General features: G+C 37.8%; 3 protein-coding genes across 9 annotated transcripts; 1 reads left to right on the top strand and 2 right to left on the bottom strand.

Annotated features, from left to right (window-relative positions):
* Window positions 1–1176: 1176 nt before the first annotated feature.
* On the top strand, window positions 1177–2948 carry LOC116256256 (protein SOSEKI 5-like). 7 transcript variants are annotated; one of them, XR_004173079.2, is made up of 4 exons: window positions 1177–1571; window positions 1711–1771; window positions 2223–2310; window positions 2752–2948. XR_004173079.2 is itself a non-coding variant. In XM_031632562.2 (3 exons), exons 1-3 carry the CDS (start codon window positions 1346–1348, stop codon window positions 2251–2253), a joined length of 318 nt encoding a protein of 105 aa, XP_031488422.1. In that variant the 5' UTR covers window positions 1177–1345; the 3' UTR covers window positions 2254–2948. The 7 variants fall into 7 exon arrangements, 1 of the variants encoding a protein (XP_031488422.1); XR_004173077.2 differs by having other exon boundaries at window positions 2470–2948; XR_007573618.1 differs by having other exon boundaries at window positions 2441–2948.
* Window positions 2949–4157: 1209 nt separating this feature from the next.
* On the bottom strand, window positions 4158–8032 carry LOC116256331 (exopolygalacturonase-like). Its single transcript, XM_031632672.2, has 5 exons — window positions 7747–8032; window positions 6343–6657; window positions 5247–5536; window positions 4802–5033; window positions 4158–4596 (listed from the first exon to the last, which is right to left on the bottom strand). Exons 1-5 carry the CDS (start codon window positions 7888–7890, stop codon window positions 4369–4371), a joined length of 1209 nt encoding a protein of 402 aa, XP_031488532.1. The 5' UTR covers window positions 7891–8032; the 3' UTR covers window positions 4158–4368.
* Window positions 8033–13645: 5613 nt separating this feature from the next.
* LOC116256635 (exopolygalacturonase-like) lies at window positions 13646–18557 on the bottom strand. The gene is made up of 5 exons (XM_031633026.1): window positions 18414–18557; window positions 17219–17533; window positions 15850–16139; window positions 14226–14457; window positions 13646–13873 (listed from the first exon to the last, which is right to left on the bottom strand). Exons 1-5 carry the CDS (start codon window positions 18555–18557, stop codon window positions 13646–13648), a joined length of 1209 nt encoding a protein of 402 aa, XP_031488886.1.
* Between the last annotated feature and the right edge of the window lie 1763 nt (window positions 18558–20320).

Raw genomic sequence — 20320 nt, 5'->3', positions numbered from 1 at the left:
ATTGAATGTTGTAGCTCTTCTGAACACTGAACACTGATGGGAACATATAAATATTTTATCACTGATGGGAATATGTTTGTGGTTTGTTTGGTGTTGTAGACTTTATAGTGAAATTCTGATATATAAACAATCAAGGTTCCTGTATTTATGAATTGTGTTTAGATGTTGATGCAAACATTTGAGAATGTTCGTATTTATAGTATCTTCATTGCGTTGATATGTTCTTCAAACCTTACTGCAGTTATTTTTGTTCTTGTAGGGAAAAGTCTCACAATGGAGGGTTATTTATGTATTTGGTGTGGTTATTTATCTAATTTTTTTAAATCTGGACAAATGTTTCCTTATTATCAAACTAAGAATTAATTTTCTGAAAATCTGGAAATATATTTCTGTACCATAAATCTCAGAAATATAGAATTGGAAATATACACACACCAAAATTGGAATCGGAAAGATTTTTCCCATTCCATTTTTCCATTTCCTATATTTCCAGAAATATATTTCCAAGCCATCAAACGGCTCCTGAGTGATTCTGATTTCGGATGTTTCAAAGGCTTGATGCTGCGAGAGGTTAGAAACAGGCTATCGGGCATGGGGACGAGCCTGTAGGTCTCCTATGCATCCTTATATGCAAACAAGGATACAACCGAAGCTATGGTGCCCGGCCTCTAAGAAGAGCCATTACTCTTTTGATTAAAGATGGGACAAGCAATGTTGCACGCCTTTCAGGAGACATTCAGGCAGGTGATACTATTTTTATAGATGTTGATGCCACAGGAAACCCGTTTGTCAAAGGCGACTGGACCACAGGGTAACACTTATCATCAGCTGCACCGTCTTTGTGACAAGCAGTTCGGTCAGCAAAAGATTGTCTTTGTATAACCCCTCTTTGGCGCATCAGCAACTTCCTTGTCTATACTTATACAATAGAGAAAAGTTGTTGGCATATGTAAGTATTGCTTTGGGCATGGACATGATATATATATATATATATATATATACAATGAGTCTTTTACTTTTGGTCGTTTGATGGCTACAGGACATGCGAAATAGGACACGCGTGTCTTGTTTAGTTGATTTTTCATCAAACGTTGGACACATGACAGGCAGGACAGAACGGACACAAGGGTATAAATTACTTCCTGTGTTGAACTGTTCCGAGCTAACCCTCGGAACAGGCAGGACACCATCTCCTGCCCCGATAACCCACAACCGACCTCCCAAGTTGCCCTCATGTCGAGCTCCTTCTCCCCCGTCTCTCCCCCTTCTCTTCTCTGAGTCTGCCCCTTGTCCCCGTCTCTCCCCCTTCTCTCTTCTGAGTCTCCCTCTCGCCCCCGCCGAAGAAATGGCAGCGAGAGCCAGCAGAGGAGGGGGAGGTAGGGTTGTTGAAATGCTGGCGAGGAGGAGCAGGGAAGCGAGCCCCGAGAGGACGAAGGTCTGGACGAAGCAAAGGGCGCCGAGGCAGAAGCGTAGGGTTCTGGTGCTTTACTACCTCTGCAGGAACGGTCAGCTCGAGCATCTGCATTTCATGGAGGTTCCTCTGTATTCCGTCGAGGGGCTGTACCTCAGAGGTGAGATTCTCCGAGAGCCTTCCATCGTCCTTCCTATTCGCTGTTCGTTACTTCGTTTCCGTGTTTTTCTCTTTTGTTTTTGTTGCTTTTGTTTCTTCCCACTTCCTGAAATCAATTCCGGTGGTTCTTGTTCTTGCAGATGTGACGAGCCATCTAAACTTCCTCAGGGGAAAAGGAATTGCTTCTATGTACTCCAAGCGGTATGGATCCTCCATTTTCCCCTTGCTTCTGGCTCTTCTTGATCGGAGATCTTCTTTGTGCACGGGTGGGTGTGAGATCAATCTCCGTCGCTCTGGTCGTATCATTTCGGACCGAGGCAGCATATCTGAGCTTAGCGGGGAACCTTAGAAAATCTTTCGTTGACTTTTTGTTTCCTTCTTCATCTTACTTTTTTTGCTGAAGTTACTGTTTCTTACTCAACTTTAGCTCTGAATTTACTATTTTTTGTTGAATTTATTATACTTACTAAGCATTTTTAGACTTTTTTTATAGTTGCTTGGTTGATCATTGTGTATCTTCCTGATTCTTAGTCTGTACCATAGCATTTTTTTCTTTTTTTCAAATTTTAAGTTTTTATCCTTTAATGATTTAATTTTTCTAGGAAAGGGTGCAAACATTTCTTATGAGTTTCGTATCTCTTTCCTTGAACAGCCACAATTGCTGCCTACTTCATCGTTGCTGACAAGACAATCCTATAGTGTGCATGGAGAAATACTGAGGCAAATTTTGACAAGTTGAAGTAAGAGTATGATTCTTTGATTTCTAGCCACTCCACGCACTTGGCTTGCTCTGTTTTATCTGTTGATTTTCCCCATAGTGGTGGAGCTCATTTAGGTGGATATAGCTTAAGTAATGCTGCTTACCAACAGCATCCAATGACCATGATGAACATCAATAGGTCGAACCAGAACCAGAACCAGATGCTGAATGAGAGATACATGCAGATGATGTACAACAGGACTTCTCTCACCCCACTTGCTACCACTTCCTACTACAACTATCAGCCACAATCACAGACAGCAGAGTATGCTACCTATTTGTTCACACCAGCAGTTGTGCCATCATGTGAAGGGGAAGGAAAAAAAAAAAAACAAAGAAATAAACATGATGTCTTTGTCTACCGTGTTTAGAATGTAGGAGATAAGGCCTTATTAAGTGTTTCCTTTTTTTTTTATTTCAGTCTTTCTGGTTGATTGGAGAAATGGGCAGAGCAACAAAATCTCCATATGATGTCCATGTTGAAAAACAAAAAGCACTTGAGGATATGGTTCTGGCCGAATGTGTTGGAACGATATAGTTGGATGTTGCTGTAACAATGATGTATCGTGGACTAAGCTCTATAATAAACTTCCTGCTGCTGGTTTTGTTTATCGAAAATGGGATTTGCTTAGAGAGAGAGAGAGAGAGAGAGAGAGGGAGAGAGAAAACATAGACATGACAAAACAAAATTGACTATAACAAAATTGACTATAGAAAACACAAACATCGGACAGAACAAAAACAGACACCGAAATGAATGGACAGAACAAACATATGCCAAACAAACGCTGGAGAAGAGGAACTTAGTGTTTTGTTCCTAAAATCATCAAACGTTGGACAAGGAACACCATTGTCCATGAGGATAGGACAGTAGTCTCATGGACAGGACGTCATGCCTGTCCTGTCTCAATGGACAGCAATCAAACGACTTCTTAAGGAACATTTCAGGAACGGCCGGTTTACCATTGCTAATTAATTTTAAGGACAGCCACCCATACTTTTAAAGACTGTTTTCAGTTAAAAGTGTCATTTGTTGTTTCGAATATATATATATATATATATATATAGATAGAGAGAGAGAGAGAGAGAGAGAGAGAGAGAGAGATATGGATAACATTAATAATGCCACCAAGAGGATGTTAGAGACAAGAAAACAAAAAGCCACATACCAACAGGAAAAGGGACTCCAGACTTTCTCTCCCTCTCTCTCTCCTTCCGCTCTCTCTCTCTCTCTCTTCCTGGGAAATTTACCTCTTCTCTCTCTCTCTCACAATCTTGATGAATGCCTCCTCTTCTTTCTGATGGTCGGGCCTGACGGCAACTCCAGGCTTCATGGCCATCGGCAGCATGGCGCACTGTGGTTCCATCGGTGGGATTCTCATTCAAAACAGGCTCCCTGTTCAACAAGCAGTTGTTGGAGAACTTATCATGGGATCTAAATGCAGCTGGATTACAACACTACCTCAGAGGGATTGGTTTTCAGACGAAGTGAAATGTCCGTCGATCTGCTGGATATGTGCTTGAGCTGGGCAATTTCCTTGAACGAAGCATCAAGGGTGGCATGTTTTTTTCGCTTGCAAATGTTCGCTGTTTTGTGGGCCGAGGTAAATTTCCCAGGAAGAGAGAGAGAGAGAGAGAGAGAGAGAGGAAGTCTGGAGTCCCTTTTCCTGTAGGGAAGCCGAGCCACCAAGAAGCGCCATCCAAGGAGAAAGCACAAGCCTTCCGTCTCCATTCCTCTCGCTTAGACCTCAAAAGAGAGGGGAGAGAGAGAGGAGGTGTCGAGAGACAAAGAGAGAGCAGAAAGAGAAAGAGAAAGTGAAACCAGAGTTAAACAAGAAGCCTTAAAAAGGGCATTTGCAATTGCAAGATAGTATTACATAATAAGAACCACTTGGGTTCCATCAAAATAAAGAGAAAAAATAATCAATGCATCTTAGGCCATGCGTGCCATTTACTAATTAACCGCTGCACTCTGAAGCACATGAACATGCTGAGCGAGCGAGCTAAGTGAGTGGAGTTTGGTGTTGTGGGACGTTCTTCACTTGCATGGAGGAGGAACCTGCCTTCCACCGTATGAGGCTTTGACATTGGAACATGAGGAGGTTGCAGGCCCTCCGTAGCCCCTGTAACTGAGGTTAATTTCCTGAACTTTAACGTTCTTGCAGGGGTAACCAGCACTGCACTGCAGATTCACTGCTACCGGTGTGGTTGATGTTCCTCTGATGTTGCTGAATTTTATATTACTGATCTTGACGCGTGAAGGCGCCTGTAGGAAAAGAAGTTCATTAGCTTCTTGAAGCAGTTAATCAAACAAGAGTTCAACGTCTTAGTTTTGAAGATTTGAACACGGGTTTTATACTGCCTAGAATATTATGATTTTTAGCATAGGAAATATCTTCTAGCAGTAAAATTTGAGTTTCTGGAATTGAGTTTCAAAAGGGGACAGTGGGTGCATTATGATCTGTACTTACTGCTTTAGCACAGGCGGTTTTGAAGGGGCAGTAGTTCTGATCGATGATGATTGGGTTGGCGACGTCCTTCATGATGATATTTTCGAAGGTCATGTTGCTGGCTGAGGTGATGAGTGGAGACGCCTGCCAAGACTTGATTCGCACACCATTGGTGGTGCCAGTGAGTGTGCAGCCAGTTACCACCAGACCACTCACATCCTTCTCGTAAGAATACCTGCCCAAGCTGCCCACACTGTTTTTTGGCAGGCCATGTATCATTGTCAGTGTACATAATATATATCAGCCATTATTGATTATACTAGAAAAGAAGGAAATCTATCTCTCCTTCAACTTGGAAGCTTTCAGAGGGTTAAATTAGTAAATGTATAATTCGAAATAGTATCCAGTGCTAATTTTTCCTTCTCTCTTTCAAATATTCGATTAGCTACTATTGAAGGGACTGTACCTGATTCCGTGGCCCGGCCCGCAGTTGATGCCATTGACATACACGTCAGTGTTGCCATGTCCGACAGAGACGCAATCGTCGCCGGTCGCAATATCGCTCTGCAGGATCTTGACACCAACACAGCCCTCAAGGTGGATGCCGTCGGTGTTGGGGCTGTCACCTGGGGCTGTGATATGGACGTTCTGGATCAGAAAGCCGATGTTGTTCAAAAGAACAATGTGGAAGAACTTGGGGTTCAACGAGGTTATTCCCTCAACTCTAGTGTTCTTCATGAAGGCAAACTTGAGTGACTGCAAAGCAGAGAATTGTCACCCAAATACCAATATATATATATATGTATGAATTGGTGTATCTCACACCACATAAGTCAGGGACAAACACCAGACCTTTTAAATTCTTATAGAAGTATTCTAAATAAGATATTAACATTCTAATGTATTAATAAATACTAACTCAACATAGAATATGTCTTAGTTCAAGTTGTTTTTTATTAAATGATTCGTTTTTATACTATTAAAATTTTGAAGTCGTACGAACTGTTCATTTTTTATTGCTTTAAGAATATGCTAAATAGAAAAAAGTGACTAATTTAGTATTTGATTCTCATCAAAACGTTAACAAGATCATATATATATGGTTAGACCATACAAAAAGTACTTCATAATAATAATTTTTTCTAATGGGCTGGTTTTCATTAAAACATGCTTTGATCCAAGTTGTTTTTATAAAAAATGTGGATTTTTCTATCATCAAAATATTGATGATACGTGGTGCTTAAGGGCAAACCAGTCTAAACAAATGAAGGGGGTGGTGAGGAAAGCTATTCATTTTTTCATATTATAAAAACAATATTAAAGTCTAATATATGGCAAACTTAATGTATGTTTTGCATCAATATATACTTAAGATCATATCAATAAAGCTAAATTGCAAAAAAACATTTTAAATATTACTATATTTATACATATATATATATATATATATATATATGATAAAATATACAAAATTCTGTGTCTGCTGCTCTGACATGCCTTGAGATTAACACCAACTATTTCCTCATTGTGGAAAGAAAAAGAAGGCAGAATATCAAACTTACAACTGGCAAGATCTTGCACTGCTTCTTGAAGGGGCATTGGTTGAGCGGCCAAGCTGATGTCCCTTGCCCATCGAAGGTCCCGGTTCCCGTCAGCTTGACGTTGTCGACGTGAGCAAAGAGTATCCACTCTTGTGACTTGTACAGATTCATGTTGGTAGAAGCCAGAACCTTTCCGTGTACTTTCATCGTTAAAGTACCGGTGTTCTTGCATGGCCCCATGAATTGAAGGGGTCCCACCAAGTATTTCCTGTTGGGGATCTCGATGGTTGGACTGCCGGAATCCGCACATGCTGCAACCCATGCCGCCTGGAATGCCTGAAGTGATGTCCCCAAGATCACGAGATCCAGTGTTCAGCAAGACAAACGTCAAAAAGAAGTGAGTTAGATGGCTTAATTTGTGTTGGTGAATCAAAACCGATATTGTTCCAATACTTCATTTGAAATTTTTAAAAGTGAAACGAGTGTAGTTTGAAAAAAGGATGCAAGGCTTCTTTTAGATTTGGGTGGGGAGCTTAGACTTGTCGCACATAGTTTAGAAAAATAATTTCTTGGAAATCGAATTGATGAATGAATTTTCACCGGCATAACAGTCCAACCAACTATACATGCTATTCCCCTCGGTGTGAAAGATACTGATGTAGATTATTTTGATTTAATTATTTATAAACCCTGACCATCATAAAACACTAAGTTTGAACGCTAAAGACGATCATATGTATCCCGAAATTGTGATCACCAAAATGAAGGCTTTCACTGTTATCCTTTGAAAATTAAACACCAATCAGAAGAAGAATCGGTTATATAGAGTGATTTATGTCCATTTACTCAACCATTGCTTAACTTCTAATGGGTAATTGATAAATTGAATCGTGACACTCTCACAAAATCGATTTTATTTTAAATAAATATACTGATGCTCCCTTTATCTGTTTAAGTGCACTTATATGAGATTATCAGAATGAAAAAAAAAAAAAAAGAAAAGATAGAGCTCTTTTCATGAAAATTATCTCAAGAACTGTGCCATCAATTGGAATATTGGTTAAATTATTAATAACAATCATGTCGGCGTATATCTCATTATCACGCAAAGTACCGCATGTAAAAACTTCCAGTAATCGAGCTGCACTCTCAATTATTAACTTTTGTTTCTTGCATCTCCTCTGATGTCTAATAATCTAACGTGTCAATATCACATATCCACTAACTTTGACTCTGATCTAAACTGCTTCTGTTATCAAGCCAATTTACTATTATATATATATATATATATATATATATCCTCAATTTCTCCATGTATTTTTGTTTCTTCTAAATGGAATATGGAGGCCTCGCACCATCTCTATCGTTCCTTATCATAAATAACAAACAGAAGTTGAGACAATCCAATAAGTGTGGGCTGATCACCTGGCTATCGTCGTGTTTGCCGTCGCCTTTGGCACCAAACTTGTCTACGTTATAAACACCAGAGAGGATTGCAGCTGGTCGTGCGATGGCTGTTAATGCACAAAGAGCAAAAGTAGAAAGTAGAAGAATAGACCTAAGATCCATTTTATTGTTGAAATAAGAAGAAACAAATTAACAGATAAAAACAAATGAAAACTAAAGAGAACAGAAGAAGAAGAAGAAGAAGAAGAAGAAGAAAGAAGATAATCAATTATCTTCTTCTTTCTTATCTTCTTCTTTGTCTGCGTTGCTCAACTGCTGGGGAAAGCGGTTGAACATTTATAGTTTGGAGTTGGATGTTTGGCAAGTTAACCGTTGCACTGCACACCACGAAATTTTGGTGGACAGGAAGACGAAAGACTGCTTCTGGTGCATCCCAAATTCACGGAATTTGTAAGGAATTTTCCTGCTATTTTCATGCTAAATTGAACCTTTGGGTTTTTGTGGTAGGCAGTCGCTATTGACAATTTCATCGTCGAATATTATGGTCTCCCAGGTACGCTCCATGGCCACAACAGACATGACCCGTCCACTGGTCCTTGCTTAATTAGCAAGAGAAGGAGATAGGTGGGGGGCGAGAGATGGAAGATAACTGTGCCATTTTTGCAGGATTATGGTTAACGACATTTTGTTCTGCACTTCCAAGTTCCCATAAGGCATGCAGATATGTTCACCATCTTCCATTAAGCCGGAGAATTGGATATCTAATATTATATGACCTACAAATATTTCAAACGACATATATATTTTATTTTCATAAGTATGGATGTTTTTTTTAATGAAATTTCATTCGTACACAAATTAAATCAGTTGTTAGCAGGCCAAAGATTTCAAATATTAATATATAGATATGGAATACATAGTAAGATGTAATTCGTAGAATATGAACGGTAGATCACTAAATATGTGTACTTGCATAAAAATATAACCTCAACCATCTTATCACGGTACGTCCGAAACACACCCGAGGGAGGGTAGATCTTCGTCTCCTTATTCTAGTATTACAAAGAAACAACATATAAATTATAGAAGGAAAACCAAAAGACAGGGGATCAGAAAGGCGCACATCCTCTTGCACTGAGTAGCAACCATATATATAGAGGGCTTACAACATATTTGATTGCCAACAGATTATGGGTCCTTGGTAAAAGTTCCGTGGGGAATTGTTTTACTGACGACCTCAGCTAACGGGAGTTGTCTATATCATTCCCAACAATTCACAGTGGGACCACATTTCTACATAGTCACAAAAAATGTGCTTTTTGGAAAGAAAAGTGAAAAATTAGTTAGTGAGAAAAAACGGCAGAAAAATGCTGCTTTCTTTTTAAACTCTTTTTTTGGAAAACACCAAAAGGTAATTTCTTTTATGTTGTCAAATTAGTTTCTAATTAATTTTAGATTTTTTATATTGTTTAAAATTTTACTGTACTTTCTGCATATGGATCTCATCTCTACCTTCCAAGGCGGTGCACCTTCAGTCCTCTATCTAGCCCATTTCCTTTGGAGTGCAACAATCTTCATAATACCATAAGGAGAGGGACATGAAAGCAAGATCTGCACAGCGCTCTGTATATATATAACGAGTGTACGCCATATGTGGACCCTACTGTCAATATGTATCTACTTTCATACTCAAAAATTGTATATGCATGTGTATAAAATAACAAAAAGATAAGAAATAACAAATAAGTGTGAGATAATGTGTATGAGATAACAAAATATTTATGAGACAATGAGATAATAAATAAATGTATGAGATAACATTAAAAATAAGTATGAAATAATCTTTATGAGATAATAAAAGATTTATGAGATAATGAGATAATAGACGTATATATGAGATAATGCTAAACATAAGTATGAGATAATATTTATTAGATAATAAAATATTTAATGAGATAATGACACGATAGATAGATGTATCAAATAATGCTAAATATAAGTTTGAGATAATAAAATAACACTATGAGTGGGAAAAAAATGAAAATACTTTTTACTATTTAGAGGAGTATATTGGTCATAACAATATCATATATAGACTGACAAATTTTACTTTTATCGAATCTCCAAATCTTTTTTTTCAGTTTTCTTTTTTGTCAAAGTTTCTTTTTTATTAATCATGGACATTTTATTATTATTATTAAAATGCCGCATGAAATTTCATACACGAAAACAACGTATATAACCAGCTTCGAAAGGGCACAGCTCCAGCGCCTGATTAATAATCTCAACCTTAGAATTTACATGCTAGATAACATAAATAAGCCTTTTTCCTTTTCGTGCATGTGCGAGAGTTGGTTACGTGCATGGCATGCAAATTACACAACCTTTAAGAAAAGACGAAGTGTACCCCGACCTACTTGTCCTGGTCACATTTTGAGGTACTTGGCATGCATAGGAAAATGTGCATAATGCATTTGTGCACAGGCCTATGCATATAACCAGGTTCGCTGCATCGGCACTTAAAATTGCAAGCATTCCTGCTCTTCTTTTAACAGACGCTACCTGCACACTTCTCTCTCTTTCATCTCCAGCCAGCCACCAAAGATCATCCCTACTCTCGACATAGCCTACATGAAATCTTCCCTTCGTGCCAATTGTGCTTTGAGGGCCTCCAAGAACATCTCAAGATTAAGATGCGTCCACACGTTTGTGCATGCAACACGCAACAAGTATGCAACAAAAGGGGTTGGGGGTATTTGTGAGATAGTACAACACGTCATGGTTGATAACTGATTACGTGCAAGTAAGTCAATGTTTTTCTTAGTTTTTACCTTGTAGTATGACAAAAGGATCTTTTGGATGATCAAGTGTAGAGTATTGGAGTATAATACTCTGGAACTTTTGGAACTTCTTTCCCAACCTGCAAGTATGTAGTGGAATATCGTATCAAATCCAACTACATCCATCACATTTTGGGAAAGAACACATTTTTTATTGCAAAATTTTGCTTGTTCCACCATGGGAACCCAAGCTGGTATATGAATCCCATCAATAGCTCCTAGACAATCATATATTTCCTAGTTAGATACTTATGAGATGTTATTGTCATAACATACTTATGAAAGTGAAGAGCTTATCTTGAAGTATGGATTAAACGTGTGATCATGTCATATTCTAGTTAGCAAGTCATTATTTGGCTGTCAGATGTAATCACACCCCATTCAAGAAATGCCTCACAATGCTAGGTTTACATACTTGTTGATTGTTTGTCCAGAATGTTGAAATGTATTTTGAACTGCTCAATTCTGCTTGTTATGACCAATAGTGAGAAAAAAGATTGCTACTTATTCTTCTACACTAACTTAACTAGCATCTGCTAATAAACTTCTACTTTTCAGAGTATCACATAACCTCATGTATGTTTTTTTATCCATGTATAGCAAGTCCAAGCAATCCGTTGGATGCCCACAAACAATGTTTTATATGAAGAGAGACGTGGCATCTCTATATGGGTGAACGAGAGGCTAGGTCTTTCTAGTTGCCTATACCAAAAGAATAAGAATACAAATGTAAGTTCAGCACACATCTCCTTGATTGTCTCTTCCTCATGGTCGTACAACATACCTTTGACACTGCCTGACCCACATCAGCTCAACTCATAAAATTGTATGCATAAACATGAAAACATGAGCGAAAAGAAAATCCCACAAACAATTATGCTTAGACCAAAAGATTATTACACAAATATAATCATACAACTTGCATGAATGATGTTAACAATATTAACACTGAAGTTTTTACCTAGTTCCTTGTGCATTTACGAATCAACCAAGACACACACCTCTAAGATTCAATGTTCAGGAATGCAGTAGGCCTGTTATCATTCTCAAACATGTCAGTGGCCTTATTATACAAATCCTCATCAATTTCTCCAGAATAACGCATATCACGCAATATGTGTGAACATGTACTAACTTGAACAACTCTAGGATTGTGTGTAATAGTATTGTGGCAATGCCATACAACAACTAGTAGTACTAAGTGTCAAGGTTTGTTCTTTCTCTCTTAGCCTTCCTTGTGTTTCCAGTTACTCATCCAGAATGGTGTTGAGGTGTACGTAAGACATGTTCTGGAGGTTGCATTGGACTATCATCATTTACCAATTGGGTGAAACTTTGTTGTTCATTAAATTGTAGCCCGAAGGATGTGGAGTTCATCCATGGTATGGTATGCTAACAACGTGTTCATTTTCATTTTCCATAAACATGCCATTGCATGTATTGTTATCATTGCCCGTGGCATGTGGATTGCCATATACCTCAACAAATTCTTCATAATACCTCCAATGCTTAGTGTTCTTGTATTTTCTTCTAACATAGTATTTCTGAGATATGTCATATATATGTATGTATGTATGTATGTATGTATGTATGTATAACTTAATAGACATTCATGTTAGAAATCATTGCTTTACTAACCTTGATATATTCTGCCCAAAATTTAGGATCCACATCAATAGTCATGCTGACAGGTTCCCACCTAAACCCACTAGTCTTCAGAATTTCTTTACATTCATCATTGTTGGCTTTGCATACTTTACTTTATTTTTTTTTATCTTGTCTTTTGTGAACTCTAGCCCAAACTTCTCAATCATTTTTCTCTCTATGGCGGTGTAGGCCTTCAACTTTAGGCCACCACCTGCTTCCATACCCGTTAATCTAGACTGTTCAACTAAAACTTGGACTAAGTAGTCCATCTATGTATCGTTCCACCACAAAGCATCACCTTGGGATGACCCTGAATCTCCCATAGTTGAAATAGACTGAAGGAAAATTCAAAATATAAATCTACATTTACTCAACATTATCCCTTGCTGTTAAAGTACAAATAAGATAACATGAAGCATACAGCCTAATATGAAGTTTGATATGCACAATGACATGGCCAAGTTAGAAAACAAATTATGTTATTAATACCGAGAAAACCCTCACTAGTGGCCTTTGCTTGAGTGTCTAATCGATCCCAGACATTGTTTATGATCCTAGATATTGTTTATGTATCCAACAAAAAAAAAAAATAGATACCACGTATAAGCACAGAAAGTCTATACTTGCATTAACTTGCTACGTTATAGAACAAAGTAATTAAAATGCAACAGCCTAAAGTTGAGGAAGAATAGACAACAATTAATAAAAAGGTAAAAGAAAGAGAACCATGCCGTAGAAGTAAAAGAAGCAAAGCAAAATGCTTGACCCATCTGGGATAAACCTGTTTCATATATCGTAACAACTAACAACTTGAGAGAGCAAATAGAAGTGAATGATATGAAAGTACATATAAGTGGATGAAATACTCCTCTTGCTCACCCAATTCATTACCTCTCATTTTTTGGGGAGAATGTATTCTCACAGCAATGTGTCCCATGAACCATATAATAATCATCTCAAAAAGTGAAACAATTAGTGAGGTGCATCCTTGGACAAACCACAACCGATCCGGTGATCACATCCATGTTCTTGAATATTTAGAGTCTAAACTGTATATGCATCACAAAATAACTTTCTTTCTAAGGCAACAGGTAGAAATTTTTGTCAGAAGACTGATCGTGGTACTAATCCTTAAAAGGGCATTTACAAATGCAAAAATATCATAAGAACCCAATTATTGATTGCCCAAGCGAGAAGAAGAGTAGAGAAGAAAGGAAATTAATCGACATCTCCCGTTGTGGTTGCTTGCATGTCACCATGTTCAGGCACTTGTTTCAATGCAAGTGAATGAACTAACTCATGAGAGTTTGCAGAGTTATTTTTCACTCTTCATATCATGGTTGTCATGTTCTAGCTAGCCACTACTTTCAGGCACTTGTTTCATGCAAGCGAGTGAACCAACTCATAATGTGAGCTTGCTGCCCTGGCTTTCACTGGCATGGAGGAGGAACTTGCTTGCCCTTATATGAGGCTTTCATCACATTAGCACAAGCAGAGACTGCAGGTTCTTCTCCCTTGTAGCTGAGGTTAATATCTTGAATTTTAATCTTTTTGCATGGATATCTTGCACTGCACTGCAGCTTCACTGCCACTGGTGTGGTCGATGTCCCTCTGAAGTTGTTAAATTTGATGTTACTCAACTTAACACCTGATGGCCACTGCAGAAGAAATAGATTGATTTGCTTCTTATTAGTACAAGGCCTTTGTTGCATATTGAGAAGGAAGTACTTCAGTCATGGTGCCTCATGAGCATTGGAACAGAAAGGGCTGACATCCTCAACGATAAAGTGCAGATATAGCATATCACCTTTGAATGAGAATATCCATTCACCGCTTAGTAGTAAATTTGTCTTAAAATTTGTAGCGTTTTTTATCTGTGTTTCTCGCTAAGAGTGTAATAATCTAAACGCTGTTAGCTCATATTACATAACATGATTTTACAGTGCCTTCCTAAATAACCTAAATAATTAATTAAACTGCTGTTCTAAGGAGAGAGAAAATTTAGTATACCAGTTGTGGGCATCCATTTTTGTAGGGGCAGTAGTTCTGGTCGATGATGATTGGGTTGGCAACATTGTAGGCGATGACGTTGTCAAAAGTCATGTTCCTGGCGGAGGTGACGAGTGGAGATGCCTGCCATGACTTGATTCTAATGCCATTGGTGGTGTTTGTGAGCGTGCAGCCTGTGACCACCAGCCCATTGACATCTTTCTCATCTGGGTACCTACCCAAGCTGCCCACACTGAATTTTGGCAGGCGATATATAAGAGTTCATTAGCCATCTGTTGTTATATATATATATATATATATAGAGAGAGAGAGAGAGAGAGAGAAAAAGAAAGAGAGTCGATAAAATGGGAATGTATATCAAAATTTGGGAAGAAGAAGTTCCCTAGATACAAAAATTGGGGATAAGAAGTCTCCTAGTTACAGTAACAAACCGCAAGAAACCGCAAGACAGAAGCAAAAGAGGAAATATACAAAACAACGTACAGAAAAAACAAAATGGAGAGAGAGAAAAAAGAAAGAGAGAGGGAGAGTGAATGGTGAGTTTGACAATCTAGAGTCACTTAACCATCAAAGCAAGATTGTTTATATAAAATAGATGGATTGTTGAAAGAAAAAGAAAGAAAGAAAAATGTGAACTAATGATATATGACCAAAATATCCATCATTTTTTTCTCATTATTTTTTTTTACCATCCGACATATTGAATGAAACAGCTCTGATCATATGGCTGGCTGACTTTAAAAAACTAGTCATCATTCAAAAATATATATATATATATATATATATATATATATGTATGTATATATATATATAATAGAGAGAGGATCTTCCTCTTTTCAAAAAAAGATCGAGTATCACACACACACTAGTGTGTACACACTTATGTGTGTGTGATACTAGATTTGTTTCTGAAAAGAGGATGATCCCTCTCTCTCTCTCTCTCTCTCTCTCTCTCTCTTTATTTCTTTAGACCAGCATCCTTTTCCCCTTCTTTTTGTTCTTAGGTTTTTCAAAACTGTTTTACACCTATGTGTTGCTTTCCAGCTTGTTTCATTTATGTTTTTTTTTTTTTTACTTTTTATTCTCTTACATTTTTTCATTTCATATATGATAACGTCTGACATTTTATATACTTGTTGGTTAGAAAATCTATGGTTCGAGACATGTAACTTTGTCTAGCTCAACATAATTAATTGTGTTAACTCAGTTAGATAGGAATAGTTCATGTTTAAATTAGTATTGTCGTTGCATTTTTTATTGCTTTAATATCGTTCATAAGTCCACACCTATCCTCTTACCTTTCTCCCAAATAAGGTAATTATGTTTTGTAGTGTACATATATATTGTAGCTTTCTTATCTATACCCTTTGAAGAGCCTGTCCGGATGACTGCCCAAAACAGTATTTTGACCGTTTTACCTCCAAAACCCAGTTGTGATCCTATTTGGGTAATCTCAAGACTGTATTTTTGAGAAATACAGTTTTGACAAAACTCATTTTTATCAAAGGGCCTCAAAATTGGCATTGCACCCAAACACCGAAACCAGTTTAAAAGTCTTGTGACAGCATAAAACCATGGAAGCAACGTTTTTCTGTGTGCTTTCTTTTTTGGTAACTGATCAGACCTGATTCCATGACCCGGGCCGCAAAGAATGCCATTGATGTAGACATCAGTATTGCCTTGTCCAACTGAAATGCAATCATCTCCGGTTCCGATTTTGCACTGCAAGATCTTGACGCCCGTGCAGCCCTCAAGGTGAATGCCATCAGTGTTGGGGCTGTCTTGTGGTGCAGTAAGAGTGACACGCTGAATTCTGAAATTGGTGTTGTTCAATAGAGCCACATGAAAGAACTTTGGGTTCAGTGAAGTTATTCCCTCAACTCTCGTATTCTCCATGAAGGCAAACTTGAAGGACTGCAAAAGGAACAGACGATGTCAATCTAGAGAACCAAATCGAGGAAAAAGGATGCAGGCAGCAGTTGCTCCGCCTCATTTTCTCATAAATAAAGAAATTGAGTCTAAAATATTTTGTCACTTTGCTGGGACCGAGTGCAGAAGTGGATAACGTCCTTTATTATGTCTATTTCATCTACTGCACTAAGTTAATATGTACCTTCCTTTTTAAAAAGACAACATAACAGACATGTCTGGGCTATAGGGTTATCAATGGATCTGATTCAGACTGAATATCTAATGGAATTGCTTCAAAAAAATAGGATACGGAAAAAAAATCAGGTTGATCGTTAATAAATCAAATTGGATCCAAGTTCCGGTTCTTGTTTGATATTATATGTATATTGATTCGAATTTAGACTTAATTGAAAATCAAAATCATCCCATATTCTATATCCATATGTTTTTGAAAGTCCTTTTTTAATACATAATAATGACGTTTGGACTCGTTTGTATATTTTTAAGTAAAAGACGGATTCCGAATTGGTTGTGAATTTAAAAGTCATATTTGAATTTCTAATTTAAAATCAGTCGAAACTTTTCTTCATCACATTCAAATCTGAATCAGAATATGTGAAGATCTATTAAATCGATAAAGGGTACCTCAAATTTGAATCCCACCCATTCACCGCCCTAGCCTGCATACATTCATGATCGTTACTTCAACAGACACGCGTTGGCAGGGCCCTAACAAAGATAGACAAGTGGCTGGTATGGGACCAGTGGATGTTAGGGTTGGGGTGAGCCACTTCCTGTATCATCCCGTTAAGTTGAAAGATTTAAAATTATAATGTGATAACTCAAAAATTACATGGGGTGCCCACATCATGTCCGCGCTTCTGCTGGAAAATCCTGGCTCCACGGTTGCATGCGACCAGTTGTTAGCTTGATTATCAAGTCCAAAGAGGTTTTGAACATAGAGATATTGGCTTTGAGCTCTTTTTAGGCAGTCGGGTAAGCGGCAAAATCTCTCAGCCCAAGTGCAATTTAAATTTATAAGCAGGCTTATTTGTTATTAATGGCGTCTTATACATACTTACAACGGGTAATAGTTTGCACATTTTCTGGAAATGACACTGATTGAGAGGCCAGGCAGCTGCTCCTTGCCCATCGAAGGTCCCTGTTCCGGTCACCTTAAGGTACTTGAGGTAAGCAAAGAGGATCCACTCCTGCGTCTTGAACAGACTCATGTCCGTCGACGCCTTCACCACGCCATGCACTTTCAAGGTGAAAGTGCCGGTGTTGCTGCATGGTCCCACCAGCCGGAGGGGTCCCACCAAGTAAATCCGGCGGGGAATCTCAAAAGTTGGACTCCCGGAATCCGCGCAGGCCGCAACCCAAGCTGCCGCAAATGCCTTCAGCAATATAAGAAAAAGAGTAGGCAGTCCGTATGTCAGGTGATGTGGTTGAGAATGCTATATGTTTCTTTATAAATAACTTTATATTAATTGTCCTTCAAATTTTGATATATATATATATATATTTTTTTTCTCTTTGGTTTTAAAAATTTAAATTTATAGTAACTAATTATTGTTGTATATTATTGTTGTATGTTGTTGACTCAACCAATACAGATTCTTCTTTTTATGTTGTCATATATACTAATTAGGATATTATTTTTAATTAATTTGAATGATATGGATCAAATTAGGTTAACAAACTACCGTTGAAGTTTAGTGGTGGCTTTGTTTTGAAGGATCTGCAAAACATTAACTTTGATGAGTCTCCTGTCCGCTTCTTTACATGATTTTAGAATCTACGTGAAATGAAAGCACGAATTTTTATAATTATTAATTACCATACAAAGATTCACAAATATATCGACATTTTTATATTTATTTCACAAGGCTTACATATGTAAGTTGCAGCTGAAGAAAACCTAGCTACGTTTTAATGTGCATATTAATATTACATACAACCGAACATGCTTATACACCCTGTTCTCTGGACAAACAGAAAATATTTTACAAGACAAGGAAAGTAGAAAATACTGAGTGTATCAGAACTTTTAAATTCCTCAAATGGGCACCGAGATATTATGAATGAATGTTCTCACGGTAGAGCTTTACCACATACCAGTCAGCTTACATGCAACCTTGCCATCTAGTTTCTCTCTCTCTCTCTCTCTCTCTCTCTCTCTCTCTCTCTATATATATATATATATATATATATATATATATATATATATATATATGTGTGTGTGTGTGTGTGTGTGTGTGTGTGTGTGAAACTAACCTTAGTATCGTCGTGCTTCCCGTCGCCTCTGGCGCCATACTTTTCCACATTATAAACTCCCGAGTGATTTGTTGCTTCTTCTGCCATGGCTGCTGATACACAAAGGCAAAGACTACAGAGGAGAAGAATAGACCCACGATCCATTGCGATGAAGAAGAAACTTTAATCCAAAAAGAAGCAGAAATAAAAAGAAGACAATTGTGCCCGTATAATATCTTTGAGTCTCTTCCCTCTGCAACTATAAAATTATTGCGGGACATAGCGAGACTTGAGCATTTATGTGTTTGTCTTTGGAGTCCGACGAGGAACGACGCTGCCTTTGCCTATCCAGCCAGGCTAGGTGAAATTTGGTGGGCTACCAAGGTGGCCTGCATATGCTTAACTTGCAGCATAACAGATCCACCGAAGAACGAACGTCTAATTCTTCTTCAAAAGACCTGTTCTTTTGTGGTGCTTAGATCATGTTTTACTAAAAATAGACTTCTTATTGCATATTTTTAGCAGTGATCAGTAACATTTTGTTGGACGTTTCCTCATGCATGCGGTGCTGATCTTTTCTGACAGCACACTGAATATGAACCAATTTTTCTTCTTTTAGTAATTCAGGTGATCAACAACTACGACGGTAAGAGTTCAAATATTGCCTGTAAATTGATCAATATATGTTAGCATTGATAAAAATAAATGATCTAGATAGAGTTGACTGTTTTTCCATTCTTCCAAACCGTGGTAAATATTTATGAGAGACCTAAGTGCAGGTAGGCGACAAATTAACTTTTTTCTCTAATTAATTTTGAAATGGGTACTCACGTTTCCAAAATTATTCACATCTTAATATTTTGACTTCGGCCCAGGTTAAGGTTTGAGCAAGGTTATATACTGCAACAAGTTATAGTTCGGGTTTTGATTTTGCTAGATCGAATGTTACAATTTTAACAGTCTTGGCAGCGTGGAACTATTTATAATCTCAAAACTTTCTCCCTTCAAGTACAGAGGCTGCGTGGTGGGTCTTCTTCTCGTAGTGATGACAGGCCGGGAAAAGAAAAATTGAGAAGAAGAATGAAAACAGAGATGTGCAGCAGTAGTGCATAACAAAGGTTTAATGGTGAAGAGGAAACGATCACTTCATCCCCACTGTTTAGGACCTGCCGTTGATCATATATTTGTTGCCTTTTACAACTCATTTTATTTCGAATAATAATAGAGAGAGAGAAAGAGCAGCCACAAGTTAAGTCTTGAGGTAAAAGGCATATATATATATATATATATATATATATATATATATATATATATATATATATATATATATATTATTTGACTGCTATAGGCACCGGTGATTTTTACTAGGGCTGGGCCCCAAGCCGGGCCGCCGGCGGGGGCCCGAGACCCGGTCCGGGTCCGGGTCGAGAAAAACCTACCTTGGGTCGGGCCCAGCCATTAAGGATTTTAAAAAATACTATAATATATATTTATTATTAATAAATATATTTTATATTTAAAAATTATTTTATAATTTAAAAATATTATTTTATTATTACCGGGCCGGGGCCTGGGTTTTAAATATCAGGCCGGGCATGGGCCCGATGGGCCGGGCGCGGGCCGGATGGGCCGGCACGTCGGGCCGTTTCCTACGCAGGTTTACTGGGCCGGGCTGGTTCGATGCCCACCTCTAATTTTTATGTCACTCGTACAGATTTGCGTCTGTGAACTTGATCACCACTATAGATTAATGTTATGTTCTACCGGTGATTATGTTCACTGCGAGTGCCCGATGATGTATCCTACATTTCAACTAGTCTAAATTTTCATAACGTTTTTTTTTTTACATAAACAATGTGTAAATTTGAAAATAATATGTAATCAATAGGCATATGGAAAACAAAAACTTCATAATATAGGGAGCTTAA

This window comes from Nymphaea colorata, chromosome 6 (genome assembly GCF_008831285.2).
Source record: "Nymphaea colorata isolate Beijing-Zhang1983 chromosome 6, ASM883128v2, whole genome shotgun sequence".
NCBI lineage: Eukaryota > Viridiplantae > Streptophyta > Magnoliopsida > Nymphaeales > Nymphaeaceae > Nymphaea > Nymphaea colorata.
This window is presented reverse-complemented; position numbering and strand designations above follow the sequence as displayed.